The sequence below is a fragment of the Orcinus orca genome, chromosome 10, assembly GCF_937001465.1.
Source record: "Orcinus orca chromosome 10, mOrcOrc1.1, whole genome shotgun sequence".
Lineage (NCBI taxonomy): Eukaryota > Metazoa > Chordata > Mammalia > Artiodactyla > Delphinidae > Orcinus > Orcinus orca.
Window position 1 is genome coordinate 38,506,137 of NC_064568.1, and position 26,618 is coordinate 38,532,754.

General features: G+C 59.3%; 1 protein-coding gene across 5 annotated transcripts in view; it reads right to left on the bottom strand.

The window, feature by feature from the left end:
• Positions 1-935: 935 nt before the first annotated feature.
• Positions 936-26,618, bottom strand: part of BSN (bassoon presynaptic cytomatrix protein) — a 91,327-nt gene continuing 65,644 nt past the window's right edge. For 3 of the 5 annotated variants that reach the window (XR_004479151.2, XR_007479931.1, XR_007479930.1), the window contains 9 exons: positions 21,322-21,792; positions 14,230-20,874; positions 9,907-11,983; positions 8,796-9,601; positions 8,569-8,668; positions 7,884-8,015; positions 7,572-7,626; positions 7,115-7,207; positions 936-4,910 (listed from right to left, as the gene is read on the bottom strand). Coding sequence is in view for 1 of the 5 variants with exons in the window: in XM_033413080.2 (XP_033268971.1) it covers positions 7,586-7,626; positions 7,884-8,015; positions 8,569-8,668; positions 8,796-9,601; positions 9,907-11,983; positions 14,230-20,874; positions 21,322-21,792 (10,272 nt within the window). In the remaining 4 variants the exon portion in view is untranslated. Of the gene's footprint in view, positions 7,208-7,571; positions 7,627-7,883; positions 8,016-8,568; positions 8,669-8,795; positions 9,602-9,906; positions 11,984-14,229; positions 20,875-21,321; positions 21,793-26,618 lie in introns of all 5 variants that reach the window. The other 2 variants (XR_007479929.1, XM_033413080.2) reach the window with 2 other exon arrangements.

A 26,618-nucleotide genomic window follows, 5' to 3' on the forward strand; every position in this document is an offset into this window, starting at 1 on the left:
ACAGTTTCCACTTTCTGAGGCCACTTAACTTGTGAGCATCCAGTGTGTGCAGGACTGTTAAGGCCAGAACTGGGAGCAGAAAGAGTGGCCCCAGCCACCAATCTGGGTGGAAAGTTGGAAACTAGGATGTTCATTACAGCATTGTTTATAACAGGAAAACTGGGAACATGGTGCCTGTCCTTGAGGGCATGTGCAGTAGACTGGCTGTAAACTCATGGTGCAGCTCTCTGGAGGCCGGGCACTGGAGGATGAACATCTAAATACTTGGAATGAATGTGTAGAAGTAAGCAGGAGGCTAGAAAACAGTAAGTACTGTGCCTTCTGGCTTCTGTTTAAAATGAAAAAGAAAAACACAAACAGGAAGGAAAGACATGCATCAAGATACTAACTTTAGGGAAGGCCAGAGGTGAGGCTGATACTCGTTTCATTTATCTGTGTTTTAAAAAATTTCTAGCAACTCTGGGTTACTTTGATAAGGAGGCTCTCCCATCCTGGGGAAGGACTAAGATCTAGCAGCCCCCAAGAGTTTGGGGGTTGGAGTGGACACAGCAAGGCAGACAGGTGTAGGGCTTGTTGGCAACACCAGGGGGCAGCACCTGCTCACCTGCTTCCCCAGGGAACCAGGCCCTAGAAAGCTGTTTGTGCAGCCCCGACACTCAAAGGCTGTGGAGGCACAGTCCCTCAGCAGTCTGCCCAGTGAGCTAACCGCTCCCTCCAGGTCCAAGCATTAAACCTGCCTTGGGGTGCCTTTGTGGAGAGGCCCACTGTCTTTGGACAGATTGGTATGAACTCAGCCCTGGCCTTGCCAGTACTTCTGCAACTTTGCCTTTTCACTCTTTTCCCTTTAACTGTGAAAAGATAGGACTGTCACAGTTTGGGGATTTGTTCCTCTGCCTACGCCTTCCCGTTTCAGAAACCATCCCAGAGACAGTCTGTAGGTTGTTTATATCAAGTCCTTTTATTCTGATACCACAGAATTACCTTGTTACAATACAGGGGGAGGGACACTGAAGTACCACGAGTTCTCACAGAGCACAGGAGGACGGCACACGATTCACAAGGTCATGTGGAGGACTCGGGTCATTCATTGCACTTACAACTGTAAACTTGTTTGTTTGACTTTGTACAGCACTCTTCCCCCCTCAAATAAAGAAGGAGAGAAGGAAAGAAAGGGAGAGAGGAAAGAAGGGAGGCAGGGAAGGAGTGAGGGGGAAGCAAAAACAAGACATGGAAGCTAGCAGAGGAAAGGCATTGGGCGGCCACCACTCTCCAGGGCACTGCACTTAGAGAGAAGGAGCTGATTTGATCCCAGAGGCCAAATGAGGCAGACACACACACACATACACACTCACACACTTGTTCACATGCACACACACACAATATCTCATGACTTCCATGGCTCTCCAGTGCCACCCCAGTGCACATGGCAGCAGGGCTGCTGGTACCCAGGGAGACAGAAGTGATATCTCTGAGGAGTTTCAGTTGGTCAGGCCTGTCCCTCTGACCCTGTCGGAGTCCACAATGACAAGTATTTACAGAATGGGGGGAGGGGGCACGAGGGCAAGGGAGGGGCCAACAGGCCAGGACCTTGTTGTCATGGTAAAGAATCTGCCTGGAAAACTCCCCACAGGCTCCAGAAGACAGGCCATGGTTGCTGCCACTGCTGCCCAGTCATCATGGGCCCTGAGACCACCCTCTCTTCCCAAGGACTAAGTGGATGGTGGGGAAGCGGGGTGTCACTGTGAATACATTAGGCCCTGAAGTAGACAGAGGCGGCAGTGCCCTTGTTCATGACACTGGGTCGGGGGAGGGTGTAGAGAAGGCCTGGATTGCATCCCAGAGAACCCCTTGCCCATGTGGAAATGTGCTTGGTGCTCCCCACTGCCCAAGGCATCGAATGCTGGTCCCTCAGCCTCTGGCCCCCAGAGCCACAGCTGTATCCACACAAGGGCCAGGACACCTGTGGCCCAGAGGCCTGCTCCAGCCACCTTCACAAGGGGTGATAGGCACAGATGTGTCCTGTGGATACACTGGGGGTTAGGGAGTGGCAGATGTCAGAAATTTCAAACTCAGAAAGCTTGGCCAGAAAGGAGATTTGCTGAAGCGTCAACATTGGAGAGCGTGAAACTAGCTTTGATGGAGGCTGACCTGCTGTCATCTCCCTGCCTGTTCCCTGCTCCTGGTCCCATCCCTTGGCCTTTTATCGGGAGGATCGCTGCATTAGTCCCTCATGTATCCAGCCACTAGGCACATCCCCACAAAGACCTGGCCCTGGGTGGTCAGAGGTGCCAGATGGTGGCCTCCTTCAGCCCTTGCACAGATGGCCTCATACAGCCCAGGCCTGATCTCTGGGATGAGGCAGGTGTCCCGTTGGATGGGTGAAGCCCAAATCCAGAAGGGCAGGGTCTTAGGCCCAACACAAGGGTTGACAGCCTCCTATCTCATCCACAGCTGCCAGAGGTGGGCCAGGATCCCTCTCTGAAGGGGTTTGTAGACCTTATGGGAAAGAATGAGAAATGTGGACCCCTGAGAAATGCATGGTGCAAACCAGAGCACTCTGGAGGAAGGCCAGGCCTGGAGGGGTCGGGCAGCTACCACCTGCCACACTCTTGGCTCAGTCTTAGAGAAGCTGATGAGCAGTGGGATACTTAGGCTTCAGAGATAGGGGCTGGCAGGGAGTTTAGGTCCTGGAGACAGATGCAGAGAGTGTCACAACAGAACCTTCTGTAAGTTTTGTTATTGAGAAGCTTCCCAAGAAACTCAGCTTGAAGCCACTGTCTATGTGAATATGCACTCTGATCAAAGATGACACTGTCAGCTGTCCTCACCACAAATGCCAAAACTCCAGCTCTTCCTGAGCATTCTCTGGCCCCCTGGCCAGATCTCCTGGCTCACAGACCTTTGAGCCTCCCAGCCACAAAGGAGAAGTGCAGTCAGGAGCTGGGCCCTACCCTTGGCCTCTGTCCCTCTGGCTACAGACACAGCCCAGCTCTGCTCTTCAGCAGTGCCCTGCTGGGAAGGGGCGACCAGATGTCTCTGGCTCAGGGCTGGGATAAGTGGGGGAGTGACTTACAGATGGAAATCCTACAGCAAACCTTCCGAATGTTCACACGCACACATCCTGTGCGGGCTCCCACCACATGTCTCCTCAGAGACATCTTGGTCAGAGAAACCTGCAGAGGGTGTGGGGCCTTGTACTGCCGGGCCCACAGCCTGGCATGCTCAGGCAGCAATTCCGGCGGGTCCTCACTAGCTCGTGCAGAAGTTAGCTAGAAGCACTCCTGAAGGAGAGGTTCTGAGACAAAAAGAACTCCAAGCAAGAGGGTCGAGCATTGAAAATGGATGAAATCGTGCAAAGAAGCTGCGAGCTGTGCATGCTCCACTGCGGGACAGGCGGTGACTCGCCTGGCAGCAGCGAGTCCTGCCACAGGTCGAACATGCCACAGACTGAGAATTTCACACACACAGTGGGAGCAGGGGAGGGGGAAGGGAGCGAGGGGTTTGATATGAGCATATCTATCCAGTTTCTCAATTGCAGGTTTGCAATTAACTCCTTATACATAACACAGAATTTAATAAATATTAACAGTTGTCTTTGAGGGTTTATATTTCATTGCATAGAACGTTAGAGATGAGACTTGTGGCTGTGCCCAAGGTGAAGGGAGGCCCCTAAGGGAAGGGCCTCAGGGAGGAACACTGCCCAGTCCACCAGGTGGATGGACGGTGCCACACTCCCCAGCACAGGGCCCTGGGCCCTTCCCTTGGCTGGCAGAAGCCCTGGCCCCTCTGCTCTGAGCATGTCCACTGGTGATGGCTTAAGAAGGACTGGAGTTGCACGGTAAACAGAGGCGGGCTGAGGGGCCTCCCTAGACCCCGCCCTGGGGTTGTGCTCTTGGTGGCCTGCTGCCCACTATTGCTTCTAAGTCAATATTCTCCCCATGCTGAGCAGGGGCAGAGCAGAGAGGGAACCAAACCATCAGTCACAAGGTGGTGGTGGAGGGGAGAGGCAAGGAGGTGAGCCGAGAGAGCGAAGAGAGAAAGGGTGGGGGGAGAAATAAAAGAACAATGTTTATGAGGTATACACTTAAATCAAACTGAAATAATTAAGGCTGTTCTTGAAATCAAAAGAAATCCCCAGGTGTACGAACGAGGAGCCGGCTGGTCGAGACAATGGTGGTGCCGCTGGGATGCTCACGATGACTGGGGGTGATGGCTTTGAAGATGGTGGCGGGCGTGCTAGCACGCGGCCACCCACGGGCTGGGAGAAGCCTCAGCCAGCGCCCACGCTGCTTTTCGGTGCTATGGCCTCTTATTTCAGCGATGAGACAGTGTTAGGTCCTAATGTTTGTAAAGTTCTCCCAATCCCACGCTAGCCACATGGAAGTCTGCTCCGGTGTCACCCAGGGGGCAGGGTGAAGGGGGCAGGGCCCTGTGGCCACAGAGGGATCTGGGCCAGCTGGAATGTGAAGGAAACGGAGCCCAGGGCCCCCAGCCCTCAGTCAAAGCCCCTCTCCAAGGCTGTGGAAAAACTTCTGGCATTGTGGAGGGAGGGCAGCGTCCGTCAAAAACAGGCTGCGCGCGCCCAAACTCTGTGTATAACGCATTGGTAGCCTGGCTGGCCAGGCCGCGGAAGGCGGCTGTGGGAAGAGCAGCAAGACTGCCGCGTGACAGGGCCTGAAGAGAGGGTTCCTCCCTCCCAACGACGGCTACGCCTTGAAGGTGGTGCCCTGAGGAGAGCAGGGTCTCTGGAAAGACAATCACAGGTCCCCCTGGGCCAATGGTCCCACTTGACCAACAGATGTTTCACCCCGGCAGCTGCTGTTAGAAAACATCCCGTCCTCAACTGAGGCCCGCCTGCCACGTCCCACCTGGTGTGAGTCTTTGGGCCAAGGTTTGCCAGATTGTAGATGCTTGGAGGAGAAAAGGGGGGAGGGGGAAAGGAAACAGGAAAGACAGAAGAATTTTGTCAAGAACTGTGGACAGCTGCTTCCCGCCCGCACTCCTTCCAGCTGTCTGCCACAAGCTGACGGCCTGGCTCCTCCTCACCCACGGGATCCCACCCCACTGAGGCTGGGGGAGAGGGGTGCTTGGGCAGGTTTGAGGTCATAAAGAGAAGATCAGGAAGAAAAAATCAGGTTGGCCAGGAAGGGCCATTTCTTTAACACAAGTTGCTTTTTGTTTCTTAAGAGTGAGGGAGATGGGATTTTGTTTAAAACAACAAGCCTCTCCCAGCCCACTTCTGAAATTTCCACAGAAGACACCAGGAGATAGACACTCACAGAAGCACTGACCGCTTGGCCCACTCAGCCAAATGCCAGAACTTGAGGGTGATTCTTTTAATTACAAAGTTAGTGGTCTCAGTAGCCCACGCACATCGTGTGACAGGACACAGAACAAAAGGAACGACGCAAGTGGTTCCTTTCCCTCCCTGGTAACAGTGCCCTACCCCCAAGGTGGGTCCTGCCATAGACCTGGTCCATGGGCTGCCCCTCTTTCCCCTCCCTTCAGCACAACTTCTGATTTCATACCTGTTTCAGGGCAACTCAGAGGAAATATCCAGCTGGGTGGGAAAGTGTCAGGGAGCCTGCTGTCGTGGGGTGAAGGCAGGAAGAACACTGAGGTGCTGCACTGTGGCTACTCTAATTAGAATAAGTTCCGGGCTCTTTACTTTCGCCTACAAAGCCCACCCCAGCTGGCTCCTGCCCCCTCTGACGTCACCCCGACCATCTCTCCCCTCCACTGTGGATCTAGCTGTGCTGGCCTTTTGTCTGTCCCTGAGGCCTATCTGTCTCATCAGAGCCTCTGCGGGTGCTGTTCCCTCACTGGGCACATCCCACAGCAGCCTCTTCTCCTCCCTTGAGCCTTACCCATCACTGACCACTTTCTCTAGAGTGGCCCCCTCCATGCCATAACCCTGCGTCCCTGGCTTCAGAACACTTATAACCTTCAGAAATTATCTTTTAATCTCATTTTTTAAAAACTTATTTATTCTCTGCCCCTCTTAACGGGCTGTCAGCTTGAGAGGGCAGGGACTTGGTCTTGTTCCCTGCTGGATCCCCAGAACTCAGAACAGGGCCCAGCACCTACCTAGGGCCTGACAAACATTTATTGAATAAATGAATAAATGGATGGGAAACTGGACCTTTCCAGTTTCCCTGCTAGTCCTCCAGAGATAGGTGGCCCTTTTGGCACTACACCTAGCTCCCTCCCACAAGCAGGCCAGGCCTGGGCAAAGGCCCTCGCTGGCCCCAGCGCTCCCTCGTGATTTGCTTGTTGAGTGCCTGGCCCTGCCAAACACACACCTGCTCACTATGAGAAGCACCCACACCTCCATACTCTTTAACAGTAGAATTCGCAAAGGCGCGGTAGGAAGAGGGTCCCAAGGCTATGGAATGGGAGGAGGTGGTCCCTGGCTGTGCGCAGAGCAGCACCAACAGCCAGCCTACCCTCCCTGCCATCCTGCATGATGTACCGCTTCCTCCTTCCCGCCCAGAGGCAAGGCCAGGTCCAGAGGAGGCTCTAGGCAGAGGCTTCAGATCCTGCTTTGGCCATTGCAGCCCAGAGAGAGCCAGGGCTCCCATCCTGAGGCCCTTCCACTCTCTCCCTGGGCTGACCTGGTCTGGAGCTGAGACTCCTGTCTGGGTGACCTCCCTTTCCGCTCCATCCCTTTCCTGTCTGCCTCTCCACTCATTCTGCTTTTCCACCTTGCAGGTCTTGAACTCAGCCTGTGAAGCCAATTGTATCTTGACGTCACACCAAGGAGTGCTAAGCTCTGCAGGGTTTGAGGACTCCAGCCTCATCTGAATGTCTGGAGCAAAGGTCCCAGCACTAGGCCTCAAGGACGGGGCTTTGGAATCAGTGCCTAGTGTACAGACCCCAAGTTGTGGGGCACGGTTTGCTCTGCCGGGCCCCTTTCCCAAGGTTACTTACCTGACTCACCTCAGCCAGCTCAGTTGTCTCTGCCTCCCAGGTAGCAGCTGGGCCCATCCTAGCTGAAGGAAGCCCACCAGGTCCCTCCTGGCTCACACTTACAGGAACTGGGTCAGTCTGGTCAGCTAGGCCTTGGCCCTTCACTCCCTCCTCTGCCTCACCCAACCCTAGTCCTGATACTCACTGTTATACGCAGAGTCCAGAGCTGCGCCCAGGCCTCTGACTCCAGAGATTTTTCCACAGCAATGATATCATCTCCCTTCATTTCTTCAAGAGCCTGTGGAGCATTTACAGAGGAGGGCTGGGAGAAGCTGTATCCCAGGGGGACCCACCTACAACCTAATGTCAACTCATAGCTTTAGGAACCCTGTTGGGGGCTAAGGGGTGGTAGAAAAGGACAAAGGGATGTTTGCCTTGGCTTCCCTTTGCTGGGGACCTCTACTGTGTTGGCCACATGTTGGGACCTCTGTGCACAGGGTCCCTCTTCCTCTTCCTCCTCCCACTCTCATAGGGGAAGGACACTGCAGCTCTGGCCACATCACCCACTACTGAAGACCACATTCCTCCCAGAAGACCCCGCAGGACTTAAGAGCCCTGACTCGAGCACCAGGAGAGGGTGGGTACAGGCAGCTCATACTCACCCTGCAGGGCATGGTCACCAGAAGGAGGAGAATTTTTTGCCAAAAGCAGACACAGCTGTGACAGAAAAAGGAGAGAGGTGTCAGGAAGTCGGGCTAGGCTCCCTCCTAGTCAAGGCCGTTTGGCACAGTGAAGCCAAGCTCAGCCTAAGGGGCAGGGACTACCCAGAGAACCACTAGGCCGCAGCAGGTGGGCCCTCGGGCTGGCCTGTGCCTGGGTGACTGAGCCCGGAACCAGTCCCCAGACCCGACCTCTGCCAGAGTAGGGCCCTGGAGCAGCCATCCACCCTGGACCTGGCTGTAGGCAGTGCGTACCTTCCGTCAGCTTGCCGGCCTGCTCTGCTGCCCCACCAGGGAGGATCTTGGAGAGCACACTCTCCCCGTCGGCACCTGGCTGGCCGGCAGGAGCCCCTGGGGTCCCTCCAGGCTTGGCTCCAGCCTTCATGCCTAGGGGTAAAGAAACCACCATCATAAGCTGTGCTTGGCCTGGCTCTTCAGCGTCTGAGTGGGAGAGCAGCTAAGAGGGAATCTGACCACGGGTACCCTGTGAGGTGGAGGGTGAGGAGGAGGATAGAGAAATAAAGAGAGGAAGGTAAGAGTGGGAAGAAAAGGGGTGGGAGGAAGCAGCAAAAAGGAGACTGAGGAAGATAAAGAGGGAGAAAGGGAGGAATAGGCAGAGGAAGATGAGAAGGCAGAGGAGAGAAGGGAAGGGGAAGGAAGGAGACAGTAGGAATCCATGGTCCTGGCCCTGTGATCACCAGCACCTTCGAGGCTCCCTGCCCAGAGCTGCCTGGGCCCTAAGGCCCCAGTGCTGGTGATCCCATTGGCTCATTCTAACCCCAGGCTCGTTTCTGCTGGGGAGGCCTGCAGTGCACTGGGCACCTTCTCAGAGAGCAGTGAAGGCATGCAGTGCAGGGGAGCTCAGGGTGCCAGTCAGCACAGGAAGAGGGCAGCCCAGGTACTCTTGGTCATAGCCAAGGGCATCCAAAGGCAGGCTCACCTGCAGGTCCAGGTCCTGGTGGTGGCTGGGCCTGAGGAAGTCTCCCCTGCTGGGGTGCTTTGGCAGTCCCTTTAGAGCCGTTCGCCTGCTCTGCCCGCGGCTGCAACACAGAACCCATAGCTGAGCTACCACGCGTCAACTTTGCCCAGCCTGGAACCAAGGGGCTGTCCAAGCTGCAGTCCCAGCATCCACCCTGGGGAGGATCCACGTACTGGAGCCTTACTTACTGGCCCTGATGGCTGTGGGCCTGTGGCTGTCGAGGGCCCTGGCTGAGGCTTCCCTGCTGGCTGGCTGGCAGCGGGGGCTGGACCCCGAGCAGCTGGCTGGCCCTGCTCCTGCAGGCGGGCCTGCGAAGGGGCCTGCTGCAGAGGCTGTAGCCCGAGACCCTGCTGCTGCTGCTGCTGCTGCTGCTGCTGCTGTGTCTGCGGCTGGCGTGATGATGTTGCTGAGGGCGTCTGCCTGGATGGAGGAGGCTGTGACTGCTGTGGACCTGGAGCTGCCTGCCGACCTTGCGGCTGCAGCTGGGGTTCTGGCTTTGGCTGCAGTGCAGCGGGCCCTGAGTGGGCCTGCCGGGAGCCCTTCTTGCTCTCAGAGGCATGATGGTACGCTGATGGAACACGGGATGGCTGTGAATATTCACCGGAGCTGGGGTACCCAGGCTGACCCTTCTTCTGCACGGTCGGGGCAGGGCTGGGCTGAGGGTGAGGCCGGGCCTCATGGCGACTCAGGTCTCGAACGTGTGGTTTGGCAGCACGCCGTCCCGGCTCCTCGCCAGTGTGGCGGCCTGAGTGCCGCCCGTGGTCACCATGGTGTCGGTGTTCCTTGGCTGAGGCATGGCGGCCTGGGCCACCCTCATCGTGTGGCCACAGGCCCTCCTCGGGGGGCTCATCGTAGTCGTGGTAGCCGTGCCTGGCAGGGCCTCGCTTCTGGGAGGAGGAGGAGACTGCGTGGCCCCCGTGGTGCCTGAACCGGTCAGAGCGGGCATCCCGGGGCTTATCAAACCAGTCTGTCTCCTCCTGGCCCAGGTGATACGCTTCAGGGACCAAAAACAGAACACCATCAACCCCCGGGCTGGCCGCAGTGGGAGGCCCAGCTGAAGCCATGCAAGGAAAACAGAGGGTGGGCGCCACAGCCACAAGCGTAATGCCAGGCCCCAGCCCCCTCCCACAACCGGGCCAGGGCGCGGGTGCAGCAGGCAGGAAGGGCAGCCTGCAGCAGGGCCCACTGGGTGAGGCGCCAGGCCAGCCCCACTGAGACATCTCAGGGCTCAGGGCCCCACGGGCGGGCAGGCCCCCCAGGTGCTGAGCATCTGCAGAAATCACCCCCAGCTGCCATTACCTTCGCTGTCGGAAACTACGCAGTGGGAATCATCCAGGATGTAGCCCTCCTCACACTTATGCGCGTGGGCTCGCGGTCCATCCTTGACATGCTCCTGGACGTCAGGCATGGAGTGGCTGGAGCAGAACTGTGGGCAGGTGTCCCCCGGGGGGAGGGTGCCCCCAGCAGGGTGAGGCCGCCCCAAAGGGCTGACGGGGCTCTCCTCTTCAGAGGCCTGGCTCCGCATGGGGGGCCGGGGCCGGCCATGGGCCATGCTCAGAGATGAGGGCTTGGGGCCCGCTTTTTGAAGTCGCTCCACAGCCTCCCGTTCCCGCTCGTATCCCTTGGCCCGGCCACTGACGTCATGGCTGGAGAGCTTCTCCCCGCTGTATGCAGATGCCACCCGGGACCGGCTGCTCCCACTGTACACGCGGTCATCCTCTTCCACTGGGTCCCGGCTGGACACCCCATAGTACCTCTGCTGCTCATACACATTCTTCTTGAGCCCATAGGTGATTTCGTCCTGGAACTTCCTGCCCCGAGAGGCCAGGCTGCTGCTGACTGCAGAGGACGGGTAGGAGGCCAGGTCTGACTCTACATCCTTGGCCTCTTCGATAGGTGAGAACTTGGAGATCTTTTGCTCCATGCCCTGCTTCCGGTGCTTGCTGCGCTTTGAGGAGACGGCAGCCGGGGCCAGGCTCTTGGAGGGATGCTTGGGCCCCACGGGGCCTGGGCTATACTTCTCTGCTCGAGCCCCGTGTCTGTAGTCACTGTCACTGTAATAGTGGGTGCTAGCTAGTCGGCCATTGCTCTCCACGCTCCTGTGATGGCCGCTCTTCCCACGGGGGTCGTAGGAGTCCTCCTCGGATTCTTCCTCCCCTCTGGTATAGCAGCAGGGCAGTGTGGGCCCCTCAAGGACACCTGGTTCTCCTGGCTCTTTCCCTGGACGCCCACTGCTGCTCGGCCCCAGGGGCTCCAGCTTCTGGCTGTCAGGGGCAGTGGAAGCACTGTCCTTGGTCAGCTCACTGATGTCGTCAATCATCACATAGTTCCGAGGGACATTCTGCTCCAGGCTGGTGTAGTGTGAGTCAGAGGGGTAGGTGGGGGCTGGGCTCAGGCTCACACCACTACGGTCACTGGCCCGCGGCAGCTCAGGGGCCTTTCCTTGTTCATAGCTGCTGCTTACTGCTGGGCCACTATAGCTGGTTTCAGACGAGGCTGCAGACATGGTCACGACAGGGCTGGCGATCACCTCATAGTTGGTGGGCACCTTCTGCTCCAAGTCGGCTAGTGATGTCTGGCGTGGCTTCTGGTGGGGGGTACGGCTGTCAGTCGGGACTGGGTAAAGGGTGCTCTGTGTGGTTGGCATGGGTGTTTGGGCTGTATAATGGCCTGTGGGACGGAAAGCCTGCTGGCTTGGCAGGCCAGGCTCAGCAGGGTAACTGGTGCCGGGAGGAAAGGCAGGTGCTGGGTACGTGCTGGGGCCAGGGTAGGTGGGTGCCTGGTGGGCTGGGAATCCATTCTGTGTTGGCCCACCGCTGCCTGCAGCATACTGTGGCGCCGGAGGTGGGAACCGGGATTGCTGGAAAGCAGTGGGGCCGGAGGGAGTGGCAGGAGCAGCGGCAGTGACAGGGAAGTCTGCATACTGGCCAGCCGGAGTGGCACAGCCCTGGAGCCGCAGCTGGTTGAGCTCACTGTCTGACAGGTAGTCGCGATGCTCACTGAGACCACGCAAGGGCGGGTAGTCACGGCCACCCCGGTCTCTGGCCAAAGACTCTTTGCGTTGGGTGATGCCCAGCTCCAGGTACTTGAGCTTGGCGTCGATCTCCTTCTCCTCCTCATCCAGCTCTGCCTGCTTCTTGCGCAGCTTGGTGGACTCGTGCTCCACCAGCCGCAGGTCCCGGTCCAGCTCCCGGAGCAGGCTGGCCTTGGTGGCAGGGACAGCGGCGGGCCCCACCAGCCCACGCTGCAGCAGGCTGGCCGCATACAGTTGTGGGGGAGCCTGGCCAGCCAGGGGCAGGTGAGCCTCCTCTGGAGGGGGGCTAGGCAGTGTCCGCTTCACCTTGCGGACCAGGCCGTTGGGTGGCAGCGCCGACACCTGAGACAGAGGGAAGGGCAGGCAGCACTGAGACCCAAGGTGTGGGTGGCCTGGCAGGCACAAGGTAGAAGAGCCCTGGCCTGGGCTCGGGTAGGGGCTGGGCTCCACGCCGTCAGTGCCCCGATTCACCAGGCAGCCTTGAGGCCTGCCCTGCCCACCCACTGGCCTTGGAGGGAGGGCCTGTGATCATCTTACAGGCCTTCTCCTTCCCAGACCTCGGGGCAGTGGGACGGGAGGAAGCAGCAGATGCCCCTCTGTGCTGATGTCTAATACTGGCCTGGCACACAGCACGTCTCCAACAGGCTTGCCACCCTCCGCCTCCCACTGAGGGTACTGAGGTGAGGAGAGTACAGGTCTGGCTCTGGGTTTGGGTCCTAGCAGCTGGCAGGAGCCAAGGGCAGTGGAGGGCCATGGACAGGAGTGGAGTGGGTCCTGGGCCCACCAGGTTCCCTAGAGGATCATGACAGGGGGCGCATGCTGACTGGATGTCAGGTGCTGCAGGCTCCGAGTCTTTTCTGCCTCCTGCCCTTATCCTCTCTAAAGTGAAATGCAATTCAGCCACCTGTCCGCTCTCCTCCTCCCGTGGCCCTGTACCACCCTCTGTCAAACTGTGCCCTCGGTCTGGCCCCAGCTCCCTCCACATCCCTGTCAGCCCACCGCTCTCTGAGGCTGCCAGGCTCCTCTAGGGCCTCTCCAGCCCTATCTCTGGCTACCTGGCTTCCCAGTCAGGGCTCCCTAACATGTTCTCCATGGGGTCCTCCTCACCTGCCCGAGGCTCCACATCGCCTCAAGGTCCACATTGCCAGAAGCTTTGTCCTGGGTCCTCCCATCGTCTCTAGCTCCCAGGCCTCTGGGTTTTATGGGCCACCCAAATCCCCTAAACACACTGGGGACTGACATCAGGCTTCTTACCTTTTACCTTGCCAAGAAACTACATAAAAGCCTCCCACCTACTTTCACCATATGTCATAAAGGAAATGATAATGTGTCCCCAAACCTCAGGACGAAGGGTGGCCTTTGATGGAATGGAATAAATTTCCCTCCTTCAACTCCTCACTCTGTTGTCTGTCTTTTGTCATTTGGTCTCACACCATGAGTGCCCATCGTGGCGTGGCACCCCCATGGCCAGCCCATAGGACCTCTGTGCCGACCCTAGCATGGAGCCAAAACCACCTGCCTCTCTGACGTGCCTTCCCTGCCAGCCCAGACTCCTGATCCCACCCCCACCCCTCTGGCCTGCATACCCCAGGGCTCTCCACAACCCAGACTCACCTCCACAACCCCACCCCGATGCCTCACCTCTCTCCTCTCTGCATCACACTCAGAAAACAGGTAAATATACCTCCCAGTGCCTCTGGCTCCTAGGCGGTCTCCCCAGGGCCACCGTGCAGTCACTTCCTTGAGTCCATCTGCCCATATTCTGCCTAGGAAACTTTCTAAGATACCCATCTTGTCCTGTCTCACCTGCCTGAAACACCCAGGAGCTCCAAGGGCCTTTGAGAAAATCCCAACCCCCTCTTGGCCTGGCACTCAAAGTCCTTGGTGTCAGTCCCTTGCAACCTCCATCTTCCTAACATGCCGGCCACCTCTCACAGTCCTGGGACATCATTGGCAACTAAAGCCACAGACGAGGGTAAGTTTAGACTCCAGGAGCCCCTATCTAGGGCAGCAGACAGGTGTGTAAACAGATTTGCTGAGGGCCAGATAGGGGCATGGGACAAGATGAGGCAGAGAGCACGCTGCAGCCCACTGAAATGGGCCTTGAATGGTAGTCCAAAGGACTTTGGCTTCCTGTGGGGCAAGGGAGCCAGACCAGGGCTGGGGAGTGGGGAGCAGCCCAGCCAGGTCGGTGCTATGGTTTTCTCAGGAAACATCCAAAGAAGAGATTTGGAGTGGGAGGGGCCCAGGCTGGAGGGGAGAGCTGAGGAGGCCTGACGGGGGAGGTGGCAGGGACTGGACTAGATACGGGCTGTGAAGAGGCAGTGCTAGGGTGAGGCTGAAGTTTCTAGCAGGGTCTAGATGGCTGTGGTGGCCCAAGTGTGTGTGTTTTGCCCAGGATGTCCTTGCTGGGCTGCGGGCTCCACCGGATGTGCATCGAGATGTGCATCCGTTCCTCGACTCCTAGCTCTGGGCCTCTGGAGCTGGAGGTGACTCCACCCCCACCCCAGGAGACGCCCCTCCCTGTGGGGCCCCCCAGGCTAGGCAGAGACCCCTGTCCCACCCTGGACCAGCCCCTGTGCCCATACCTGGCTACCCAGTCCCCCCTGGTGCTGGTAGAGGGAGAACCTCTCTTTGGCAGACTCCTCGGCGGTGGGGCTGAGGGGCTTAGGGTCAGACAGGGACCGCTGCAGGGTCTTCATGGGGCGCGGCAGTGTCTGCTGGCGGAGAGCGCTGTCAGCCGTGAAGTGCTTCTGGGGACTCACGTGAGCCTTGTTCAGCCTCTCACTGGAAGCAAAGGAGGTGTCCAGGAGCCGGTGTGGGGAGAGGGGTGAGACTGGTGAGTAGAGGACCTGGGGGGACTTGGGAGGCTGGCGGCTCACAAGCTGTGAGAGAGACTCCGGGGGCAGGTGGGCCTGGTATCCAATCTCCAAGGGATCCGGCTTCTTTTTTTCGAATCTGCCCAGGGGCCCTGGGGTGACGATCTGGATGCCAGGCAGGTAGGGGCTGATGGCAGTTGGCCCTACAAGCTGCGGCCCGGCCACACCCTGGGCCTGCCCATCCGGCTCCGTCTGGCAGGCCAGGCTCTCCCCACGCCCAGTCTTCTCTGGCGCCGATATGTACCTGACGATCTCCACCTTGGGGTCGGTGGCAGCTGTGATGTGGATGGCTGGAGAGACTCTGGGCAGCTGGTCAGGCTCTGTCTGCACAGAGCAGTCGCTGATGGTCTGGATGCCCACGCTGCTCATGGCCCTCACGGCGGGGGCGGCAGTGGATGATGAGGCAGTAGCATCGTGCTTGCTGTCGGAGCCAGAGTCTGAGTGGCGAGAAAGACGGGACCTGCGGCGGCGCACTGGCTGCTCCCACTCGGCACTGTCCTCGTCGTCCGTCTGCACGCTGCAGTCAGCACTCCGCCGTGCCCGGCGCCGCCGGGTCAGGAGATAGCGGCCCTCTCCATCCTCATCATCCGTCTGCACGCTGCTGTCTGCAATCCTCCTGACCACACAGGGCTCAGGCCCTGACTCTGGCTCGCACACATCCCGCAGGCGTGGCATGGAGTGCCGCTTCTTGATACCACTACGGCCTGCCTCCCACTGCTCCTCAGTCTGCAGTGACATGTCCGAGGCGGAGCTGGGGAGACCCCGGTGCAGCACGGGCTCACGAGGCTGCCCAGGCCCCTCAGGCCCAGGCACGGCAATGAAGGCTGCGTGGGTCAGGGGTGGCCAGTACTGGCCATTCTGAGCCAGCTCTGTGGCAGCTGGGGGAGGCCCTCGACCGGGTGCCTCACAGGCCACAGGGAAGGGAGCCTTCTGCCGCTGCTTCTGTTCCTCCAGTTGCTGCTGCAGCTGCTGCTGCAGCTGCTGGATCTGCTCCAGCTGCAGACGCTGCTGTGCTAGCTGCTCCCGCTGCAGTGCGAACTGAGCCTGCCGTTCCTCCTGCTGCTGCTGCAGCACATGGTGCTTGATGGTCTGCAGCTCCTGCAACTCCCGCTGCACCAGCAGCTGCTCTTCCTCGCGGTGCCTCTGCAGTTCCACACGCTCCCGCTCCAGCTCCTCCTGCAGCCGCAGCTGCCGCAGCTTTTCTAACTCCACCCGCTCTCGTTCCAGCTGTAGCAGCTGCTCCTGCTGCTTCCGCTGCCTCTCCTCCTGTGATGCTTCCTCCTTCTCGAGCCCTGGCCGGCTGAGGGCCCCACTGCCGCCCCCAGGAGCAGCATCTACCGGCGGCTTCTGGCCAGCCGCTGGGGCTGGGGCTGGGGCTGGGGCTGCTACAGCCTCCTTGACAGCAGCAGGGGTGGCTGTGGAAAGAGGCTCTTCCCGAGCAGCCCCTGCTGGCAGCTCTGGCCGTGGTGGGCCCCCAGCCCCTGGGGCCTTGGCAGCAGCAGGCTTCCCCAGGTAGACAGGACCCTCAGCAGGTGGAACGCTGGAAGCAGTGGGGAATCTACTTGGTACAGGATATCGGTATAGCCCTGTGGGCCCAAGAGGTACCCGGGGGGCAATCATGGGCATGCGTGTCAGGCTGGCGAGTGGCACGGCTGTGACTCCTCCGGATGCATAAGGCCTGTACATGCCACCACGCACCATGGGCCGCAGTACTGAGGCAGGCTGGGTGGTGATGGGCAGTGTTGCAGCAATTGGAGTGTTGATAGTCGAGTAGATCATGCCGTCGGCTGCACGCACAGTGGCTGTGGATGGCAGCAGCTGTCTGATTGCTGTTCCCTGGCCTGCTGTAGGCCTGTATTGGGCCAGGTTCCCAGGACTCGGGTGGCCCTCCGGGAAGGTGGGGTTCCCAAGGAGGCCAGGTCTGAGGGGAGCCAGACCTTGCGGGGCACTGAGCCCTGGCTGGGGCTGATACTGCATGAGGTCGGGGCCACCACCACCGCTGCCACGCCGCCCTCCGTACTGGTCCATGGAGTTGAGGGCAGCACACATACGGCTGATCTCACGGGCCGTGGTGGCGCTGTACTGGGCCAGGCTGGCCTCCTGGAATCCAGCTGCATCTCCCCGTGGGCCATACCTGTGGTCTGAGTAGATGTTTGACACTGAGCTGTAGCGCCGCATGGGAAGCGGGTGAGTCAAAAGGTCTGTGGGATGACGTAGGTCCGTGAATGAACCATACTGCAAGCCCTGCCCAAGGTAGCGTCCATCTGCAAAGCCCAGGCTGTAGGAGTGCTTCAGTGAGCTGAGGTCCATGGCCGAGTCTCGTCCAGGGCCCTGGAAGAGGTGACCAATCCTGTGGGTGTGGTAGTTGAGGCCAGCCTCAGCCAAATTGGTGTCGGACATAGAGGAGTACAGCCTGCCAGGGAGGCCCTGTGGGTAGGACCTCTGCTCCTCATGGGGCCCAGGCCCCCCGACCACCTGTGCCCGGTAGGTGGGGGCCTCGGGAGGCTCAGGGTCCCGGGGACTGTAGAAGGGGCCGCTGCTTTGGCCGGGTGGGGCAACATCTGCCACACTCTTCTCAGGTGCGCTGGGGGTGGGGTGAAAGGTACCTGTACAGCTACTGCCAAAGGGGAACTTGTAGACCATATCACAGCACGCCAGCTGGCTCTCGGGCCTCATCCCAGTGAGGTCCAGGGCACCTGCCGGCTCCTCTGGGAGCAGTGTGGTCACAGTGCCTGCTGTGCCTTCTCCCATCTGCACCACCACTGTATGTGGCTTCCTGGCACCTGGCAAGGCGTGTGACCGCAGCTCTGCGGGGGTAGCCCGATGGGGTTCGGAACCAGGCTCTGGCACTGGGCCTGACTTGAGGCCAACACTCTGGGCAGTGCCCACCTGAGTGATCAAAACATCCCTTCTGGCCAGAGGTGCCACCTGGTTGGGCAGGTTATACCTGGCAAACTTGGCCTCCCTGGGTCTTCCTCGGGGCCCACCACGGTAAGGGGCTGTCTGGACTGCCTGCTCTACCTGCTTGACCTGGGCCAGGCACACGGGGCTACCCGCACCCTGGCCAAAGTCCAGTCGGCTCTGGAAGGGGTCTCCATAGACCACAGGCTGCTTCTGCTGAGCCATGAGCACAGATGAGGCCATGGTGATGCTCACGGTGGTGGCGGTGCTGAGGAAGGCATGGGTCTGCTCCTGGGCATTGAGGTTGATAACCAAAGGCTGTACAGCGGTCGACTGCCGTCCTGGGATTGGATCCAGAGCAAGGCCGTACTTCCTCGCTTCCACAGCAAGAGAGGTCAGGTCCATGCCCTGGTCAGTGAGGATGATGGGCGTGGGCTTGATGGCTGTGCGAAGGTCTACCACGGCACTGCCAGGGGGCCTGGGGCCAGGCTCGACCCTAGACGTTCCAGGGACAGAGGAGATCCGGCACAGGGAGATGTTCTCAGCAGGGAGGGCGCCCCAGCTGTATAGTGCCAGGGGCCCATCTGCACCAGCACTGGCTGCCCGTGGGAAGCCAGGTGGCCCAGGTGGCTCTGGGGGCAGCTGAGGTGTTGTCTGGCTGTAGCTGTGGTTGGTGGGCTGGGTTTCAATGGGTGAGCACACTGGGGAGGTGGAGGCACTGGCATGGACCATCTTGGTCTGGCTGGAGGCATCTGACCCCAGTGTGATGACCATAAAGGGGGCATCCTGAGGGGACTGCTGCCGTACCAGGTGAGGCGTGCTGGGTCGGTGTGGCGTCTGTGTGCCCTGAGCCACCGTGGGTGCCGGGCTGGGGGCACCAGGGCTCCGTGGCATGTCCAAGGCAGGGGTCGGGCTTGGCGTCTGTGTAGAGAACTCTGCTGTGGCCCTTGGGCCCAGCTTGCTAGGGGAGAATGTGGGACTCTCTGAGGGAGAAGATGGAGAGAGAGGGGGGCTGGAGCCTGCAAAGTAGGAATATCCCCGGGAGGTCTGCGGGGTGCCACTCTCGCCATCACTCACACTCAGGGGCTTCTCTCTGGCAGCCCGTCCACTGACAGCAGGGCCACGGGGGGCCTGGGGTAGCTCCTCAGTTTGAGACCCATAGTTTGCAGTGGTTGGGCTCTGTCCACAGCTGTGGCCAGTGGAAGAGAGCAAAGGGCTGCGCTCAGAGCCTGCCGGGGAAGTCGGAGTCATGTACCCTCGTGGCAGGCCAGCTGGACAAGGAGCCGCAGCTGTGGAGGCTGGGGTCCCAGGGCCCTGGGCAAAGGTTATGCCTACTTCCTTGGAGGCAGAGCTGGGGGAGGCAGGAGAGCTGTGTAGCTTGAGGGGGTCCTGAGGCTCCTTTGCAAAATGCTGAGTAACACGGACATCGGGAATGACTCGGCCCCCACTGCTGTCAGAGGAGGTGGAGGTGGAGAAGGACACAGGGGCGGCGAGCTGGGTGGGACTGGTACCAGGGGTAAGTGGGCCGCCATTTTGTTTCATTGGGTCCATGTATGCACTCTCGGCATTTAGAAACTGCTTCTCCTTCTTCTTGTCCTCAGCAAAGGCCAGGTCCCGTGAGGAGGCCTGATGCATGCGGGCAATGCTTTGTGACGTCTGAAGGATCTCCTGGTACACGGCTGCTCCCAGGCTGGCTGGCGTGCCCTCCGAGGCCGGCTGAGCAGCCCCACCATAGTCATGGTCTGGGGTGTCCTGGTATTCGAAGGAACCCTGGCCCCGGGGGCCTACGGGCTGAGAGGGGCCACCATGGGGCCCACGGCCCCCTGCTGCCTGGCCTTGTTGCCGCTGGAGCAGCTCGGCCTTCCGCATCATCTCCTCATAGGCCTCCTCAGCACTCTTGAGGGGCCGGCCGGAACTGGGAGTGGTGGTGCTGCCCAAGGGTGTCTCGGTTGGAGAGTAGAGGGACATGAAGGTGGGCAGGTTGTACTCACTGCCTGACTTGTAGAGCCGAGGGGGGCCCCCATCCAGGGCTTCAGCCTCCGAGTCAAGGGAGGGCGAGGGCGAGTACTCGGAGCAGGAGGAGCGATGTAGCTCCTCCATCTCGGCCGCCTGCCTCAGCTCCTCTGTGGGGGAGGCATCCTCAATGGGCGACAGGTTGCTGGGGGGGGTCTTGGAGCGCTCACGCCGCCTCTGGGCCCGCAGCTCCTCCTTGTCACGCCGGGTCTTGCGGGCCGTGCTGCGGATGCGCTGCTGCTCCACCTCCCGCATCTTCTCCTGCTCGCGCAGCAGCTCCTCCTCTTCCCGCAGCTCCTCCTCCTCTGAGGAGTCCTCGATGGTGGGCAGCAGGGGCCCATGCGAGCGGTGCCGGGCCTTGCGCTGCTGCTTGGCTTCTTCCAGCCGCTGCCGGCGGCTGGGGCTGCTGTCACTGTCCTCCTCCAGCGAGGACAGGGAGGTGGGCGAGGTGCCCGAGGTGTAGCTGGGTGTGGAGGCCGGCAGTGTGGAGGAGTGCTCCCCGCGGGAGCGGTCCTCAGGCGAGCCCGTCAGGCTCTCCATCTCCAGCTCGGGCTCCCGGTCCAGGCTGGGGTCAGGGCCTTGTCCCAGGTCCAGCTCATGGCCGTAGCTGCCCGTGCTATTGAGCTCGATGGTCTTGAAGCGGCGGAGCCCGCCCTGCAGAGCCCCACTGCCGTCTGCAGCCTCTGCTGGGCCTCCCTCGGAAAGCAGCTCCTCATAGCCCGTGGTGGCGTTGTGGGGCAGGCGCCTCTTGGGCAGCGCTCCCTGCTCTTGGCTGGGCTCGGGCCTGGGCCGGGGGCTGCCCTTCTGCGAGCCATGTTTGACGGGGCCGTGCCTGGGGGGGGCAGCGTCATCCTCCTCCAGGTTGTCTTCTTCGGCACTCATCTCCAGGATCTGCCGCCTCATGAACTCCTCATCAGTCAGTTCTGCTGCCCGGGATGGGGGCTGGGGCGGAAGAGGGGACAGGCCACCCTCACTGCTGTCCTCCACATAGTCATGCCTCAGCTGGCTGCCGAAGTCATCTGAGGACTCAGCTGTGTCCTGCTGCTCCCTCCGGCGCCCCCACTCCAGAGAGTCTTCTTCCTCCAGGATATCCTCCAGCTCCTCATCCGAGTTGAAGGCCTCGGGCATGATGGACAAGGAGTGGGGCCGCCGCTTCTGCTCCTCACCACTGCCGTAGCGGGGCTTTCTCCGCTCACCACTGGGGGCCGGGCCCTGGGCCTCCAGCGAAGGCCTCATGCTGCTCCCCACCTTGTGGAGCTCAGAGGGGCTGGGCGGGCATGGCCCTGTCGCCCCTGCACTGGCCAGCTGTTCCACCTCCTGCTGCACAATGCCTGTGATCTCACTCTGGGAGCTGGAGACACCATCGGAGGAATAGCCTGTGTCGCTGAGGCTCTGCGGGCTCCGAGACAGGTCCTGAGAGTAAGGCTTGCCCACCGGCTCCTGCAGCAGGGTGAGAAGCAGACACTGACTCCCCATGGCAGACGGCTCGTGGGGGGAGTCCAGCCCTCTCCATCAACCCAGGGCCCTGGGGAAGGGTACCTCCACCTCCCGGGGGATCAGGGCCCACCACCCACTCCATTGCTCTGGTCTTGAATAACCTGCAGGTTCCATGTCAAACCCCAAGCAGCCCTAGGTTCTCAAAGAGAAATTTTACTAAATCTGCTGGTAGCAGAACCCAGCAAAGCATCCGATAAGGTGTCAGACACAGGATCGGCCTAGAACTCACAGGCTCTAGGCCCTCTAGGGCCTCATCTAGGCGTCCCTGCTGTCCTCTGTGGCCCCAAAGGGCCTGTCCCAGGTCTACATCCCAGTCCCGCAGGGAGCTAAGCCCTTCTCTAGATTGCCCTGCCTGAAAGCTAGGATCCCTGGGAAGTAAATGAGACTGACCTCTGCCTCCCCACCCTTGGGGGCTTCTGGAACCCCTGCCTTGATGACGGGGGTGGCAGGTTCAGTCCTCCGCACCCCAGCCTTTGCTTTAGGAATCCCAGGGGGCAGGGTAGTCTCTGGAGGTGGCTTCAGCACCGGCTCAGCTTTAGCTGGGACTCCTGTCTTCTTTTCCTGGGCACTGCTCGGGGTCCTGATGGGTTCAGAAGCCCTGAGGGGCTTGGCTTGGGGACTAGCCTTGGTAGGAAGGGGACTGGCCTTGGTGGGCAGGGGACTGGCCTTGGCAGGCGGGGGGCCTGATGGCTGGCCCAGCCCCGGTGGCCCTTTCTGCTTCGGAGGGGCTGTTCCAGCTGCACGGTGAGGGGCCCCTACAGGGGGCTGCTGTGAGGTGGGCAGGGTCAGTGGGGTCGGCTCTCCCAGGCTGCCCTCCAGCAGCCGCTTAGTTTGGCAGTTCAGACAGAGCCACTCGGTTTTCTGTACGGAAACGAGAGAGGAGGAATTTGATGAAAATCACAAAGACACTGAAGTACTCAAAGATTATTCCTGTGACTATTTCTGTAACCTTAAGGAGGAGAAAATCTCCCAAAGCATGACACTAAAGGCACGAGGAGAAAAAGACTGATAGGTTTGTTGCCCCCAAATGACAGATGCCCCATCCTTCAGAGGCATATGTAGAGTTAAAAAGACAAACCCAAAGGAAGGGTCGCTTCCTTACCCCATAGAGAGCTTTTCACTTGGCCTGAAAAGGAGGAGAACCTGTATGAGACGGGAGGCTACAAAAGTAGCACAGTGTCTGGAGAAGAGGGGGCACTGGGGACTCACCCCCAGGGCGTGAACAGCTTCTGGGAGGGGTGCAGAGGCCCCCAGGTGAGAGCTCCCGCAGACCAGGAACAGCAACCGGCAAGGAGCACCTCCCAGAGGCACTGCCCCGCCCCAGCCTCCGAGCTCTCAGGCCTCAGATACCATCCTTCTCCACCCCCAAGTAAGGGCTGTGCTGGGAGGGTGCAGGCTCATGGGGCCAGGGGAGGCTGTCTGGGGGAAGCCTTGCTTGGGGGTGGGGGATGGAGCTAAGCAGTCCCCTCTGTTCACACCCCCCAGCCCAAGTCACCTTGTCTTAGGCCAGCAAAGACGCCCAGGCGAAAGCCTCCTCCTGCTCCCCCGGCCTCTGGGCTGTTCTTCCAACGGGACCTGTGTGTGCCAGCCCTTGGGCCAGGGGCCCTGCTTCCTCCAGAGTTGGGCTGGGATCAAATCCTCAACCATCAGTCCACCAGTTTCAGGATTACCCTCTCTGTGTCAGTCTAAGTGCTGGGGACTGGAGACATAGCCATGATTAAGACGGACACACAGGCTGGCATGCAGCCTTCTTGGAACCCAGAGCCCCAAAGAGGTCATTCTGAGTATGACATGGGCATCAATGGTGAATTTCCCAGAACACCAGAAACCAAGTCTAACTCCCCAGGTCCCACTGTCTGCACAGGGAGAGGGTCAAGCATCCCAAGCCCTGAGCAGGTGATTTCTGTAGCAGGTCAGAAGCTGGCAGGAGCATGTCTCCCAGGAGCCTCCTCCAGGGTGAGGGCTCCTCCTTGGCAAGACTTGAGGCCCTGTCCTGGCCCACGAGGGAGGGTTGGGCGGGGAATGAGAGTAACAGCACACACCTGTGCCTGCTCTCATCCCAGGGATGCAGAGCCTCGGCACCCCTACTGTCCTACTGTTGCACATCGGGGTGCCAAGACACTCAGGCTCCCACCAGCAGCTTGACCACTAGGATGGGGCATCAGGGGAACCAGAGGACACAGAACTACAAGGTCAAAGAGCCAGGGACAGGGCAAAGAGGTGGCCCTTGGCCCTCACCAGCCCAGAGTGGGCCAGCATCCTCAGCACCCTTACCACGCACACTGCCCCTAGGCCCAAGTCAGACCCTAGCCCACCTGGCACAGCCTTGGAAGCATGGCACCTCCAGGATGCCTGCCCTCAGCCTGGCATCCACAGGCCACCATGGCAAGTACCGTATCAATGATTCTGCCCTCATTTCCTGCCCACAAAGCTACACACCACATCTCTGCCCTGGGCCCCAGCAGAGGCCAGGTCAGGCGGGTGGCAGGGCCTTGGTGTTGATTGAGTGACAGGTCTGCTCCACAAACTTGTTACTCAGGGCCTTGAGACTGCTTCCCTGAGACTGGAGCTCCAACTCTGCCTGGAGGTCCAATTCCACACACAGGTCCTGAGCAGAGGGGCTCAGCTATGGAGTGGGACCCTTCAGAGGTCCTGCAGGTACTCACCCTGTTCCTTGTAGGGCCTGGCTCTAGCACCACTGCTGACTCCCCTGGACCTTATCTGATGCTCTGTGTATCCCCCATACAAACTCCTATGAAGCAATGGGTGCTGGCCACTTGCTGGGCCTTGGGCTCACTTGGTGCCTAGGGAGAGTGCTGGATGGGCTGAGCCAGGAATCCCATCCACGTTCCCCCAGCATCACCTGAGGTCACAGTGGAACTCCCTCCATGTCAGAGAGGACTGTAAGGTGGCAAAATGATCCTAGAGAAGTGGGAGGGGTGTTAGTAAAGGCCCAGAGAGAGTTCTGGAAATGAGCGAACAGCCCCTTCCCTAGCCCCAGGATCAACATGATGGGGTTAGGAACTGGGCCTAGACAGTGGGCTGGCCCAAGGCAACACTGCCCTGACTCCACCTTGGGTCCATGCACACAGCCATCCAGGTTAGGCCTCTGATGGTTCTGTCATCTACTTTGGCTCACCTTGCTGGCTTGGCAAACCTCCGACCTCCACCTCTGGCCTGCAGATCCCACCCCAGAAGTAACAGTCCAAATGAAGCAAGGGCACCTTGGAAGGGTGGCCTGGATGGAGGCGACAGACCTAATGCCAAGAGCTCAGAGGCAGCCCCTGCAGTGGCCTGCTTACCTGAGCCCAGAGGCCCAGCCCTCAGCAGAGCATGTCAACTGTGGTCACATGCTCCCCGGGGTTTCGTTCCTTCCCACGCTTACTCACAGAGGCAGCCAGGCTGCAGAAGGGGCTGCCCAGCTGGCCCTCTTGCTCCTGGCTCTGCTATAGCAGGCAGTGAGGGAAGGAGGGAGGGAGGGAGGGCAGGCAGGAGGAGGCATGTGAGGTAAGAGCTAAAAATAAACCGCTGAACTAGCTGCTGGAGGCCCTTCCCCAGCCCTCTGGGGTTGGTGGGAGAAGGGTACAGGGCATTGGGGACACTAGAGGTGGAGCCAGGGGAGACCTGGCCAAGGCTGGGGATGGGATGGGAGGCAGGCTGTGCCTGGGGGCTGGAAAGCAGCTGCAAACTGAGGCCCTGCCTCCTTTATTCACGTTGCTCTCATCTCTGCCCCTCACTTCATGCCCCCACCCCCACCCCGCTCCTTCATTCCCTGTTCATGCATTCCCTCTCCCCCTTTAGTGTTTACCCCCCTCATTCAATCATTCACTTGCACATTCTCTCTCATACTCTCCCTCATCCAGCCCCAGCCCTCGGGGAGCTGCTGCTCACTGGCCCCTTTTCCTATCCCCTTTGACAAGTGGGCAGGGGACGATCTGGGACATGGGGATGGACATGAGAGGCTCTGATGACCATTTCTGCCTTGCCTCCCTCTGTCCAGTTCCTTTCTGGGGGCAGGAAGGTAGGAATCCCCCAAGGGCTATCGCCACCTAATAACGGTGGGAGGCGTAGATGTGCATACCTTCAGATGGAGCTAGGTGGGTTCGGGGCGAGGCAGGGGAAGTGAGTTATCTGAGAGAGTTGGTAGGGTACCCCACAGGCGGGTGAGACCTGCTACCTTCCGGAATCACTGGCTGCTGTACCTCATGGGCCAAGAGAGCCCAGCGAGGCTGCATTGGAAGCTGGGCATCCTCCCTGCACTGTCTGACACAGCCTGAATGACCCTGCAGAACACAGTCTCTCTGCATGTGGAGCTGGCCTAGGTTACAGCAACGCCGGACTGGCTGCCTAGCCCAACATACCCCCAGCCCCACTGCCAGACCAGGGGCAGTGGATGAGAACTCCTGAGAAAAGGATGCCCAGAGGTTAAAAATAAAAGAGCCCAAGACTTGCACACTGGACCACAGGCATGGCCATCGCTGGTGCTGCTGTTCCTCTACGGACCCTTGCTCTGCTCTTCCCTGTCCCCAGACATGCGTAGCCTCCCCTTTTTGGGACCTCTGCCTCCGAATAAGAAGAATCGTCCCTGATATCCCCAACGTTTGCCTTTATGGTTGGGCTGTGCTCTCCTCATGCTCCAGCACCAAATGTGTCCATTCCCTGTGGCCATCCCTCATGAGAAGAGGATCTTGCACTGGCCACGGGGTCAATTCATACCCAGGTAGTAGGGGCTGGTGGGGACTCTTTCTTTCCTGTACAGAGACCCTCTTTTAGGACACTCTGGTTCCAGTCTCCTGGCTCAAGGGCTGACTGTGTGTTGGACCTCGCACAAGTATCTGAAGTATGGCATCTCACCTGGTTCTCAAAGAAACCTAAAAGGGAGATCTATGGCCCCCAATTCCACAAGGGAGGAAACAGGCCTCCCTGAGATCACTACCCCACAGGCAGACTGAAGCAGGTCTAGAGCAGAGGCAGCCCCCACCCCAAATAGGCCCAGCCCGTCCCACACATCACAGGTGCCAGGCCCTTTGCCCAGGGAGGCCTGACTTCTCAAGGCCACGGCTGGTATTTTGGCAATTATAATAAGATAAGAAACGGGCAGTGTTACTGTAACAACTCCAACTCCACTAATTTCTTCACAAACTCTATTTTGAACCGAAAGCCAATTAAAAATTAAGCCAGAGGGTACTATTATCTTTCAAAAAGATAAATAGGTAAAAAATTTGGAATCAACAACTGTTAATCATGAAATGACTCACATTTTATAGCACTATGGTTAATTTTTCAGAGAAAATTTCAAAGGGAAAAGGGTCTAGTCTTATTGCCTCCTCCATCGTATGCTCTGGACTCCCTCTTGAGAAAGAAGGTAAAAAGGGTTTTACAGCTCAGAGAGTTGGGGTAATTCCCACCCTGGCAGCCCAGACAGGTGGCTCCAGCCACAGGTGGAGCCACAGCAGGTCTAACAGGTCTAGGGGGGAGCTGGCCCTCCCTCAGGCCCCCAGCCTGCATGCAGACATGCCTCATGCTGTGCACAGAGACAGCCAGATGGAGAGAGACAGCCAAGGCAGACCTACCCCTCCACCTCCCTCCCAAGGCAGGATGTGTCTGGGCCACCTGCTGAAAAATCAGGAGCCTCTTACCAAGAACACACAGGGAAACACAAAATTGCTCTAAATGCCAAGCGGCCA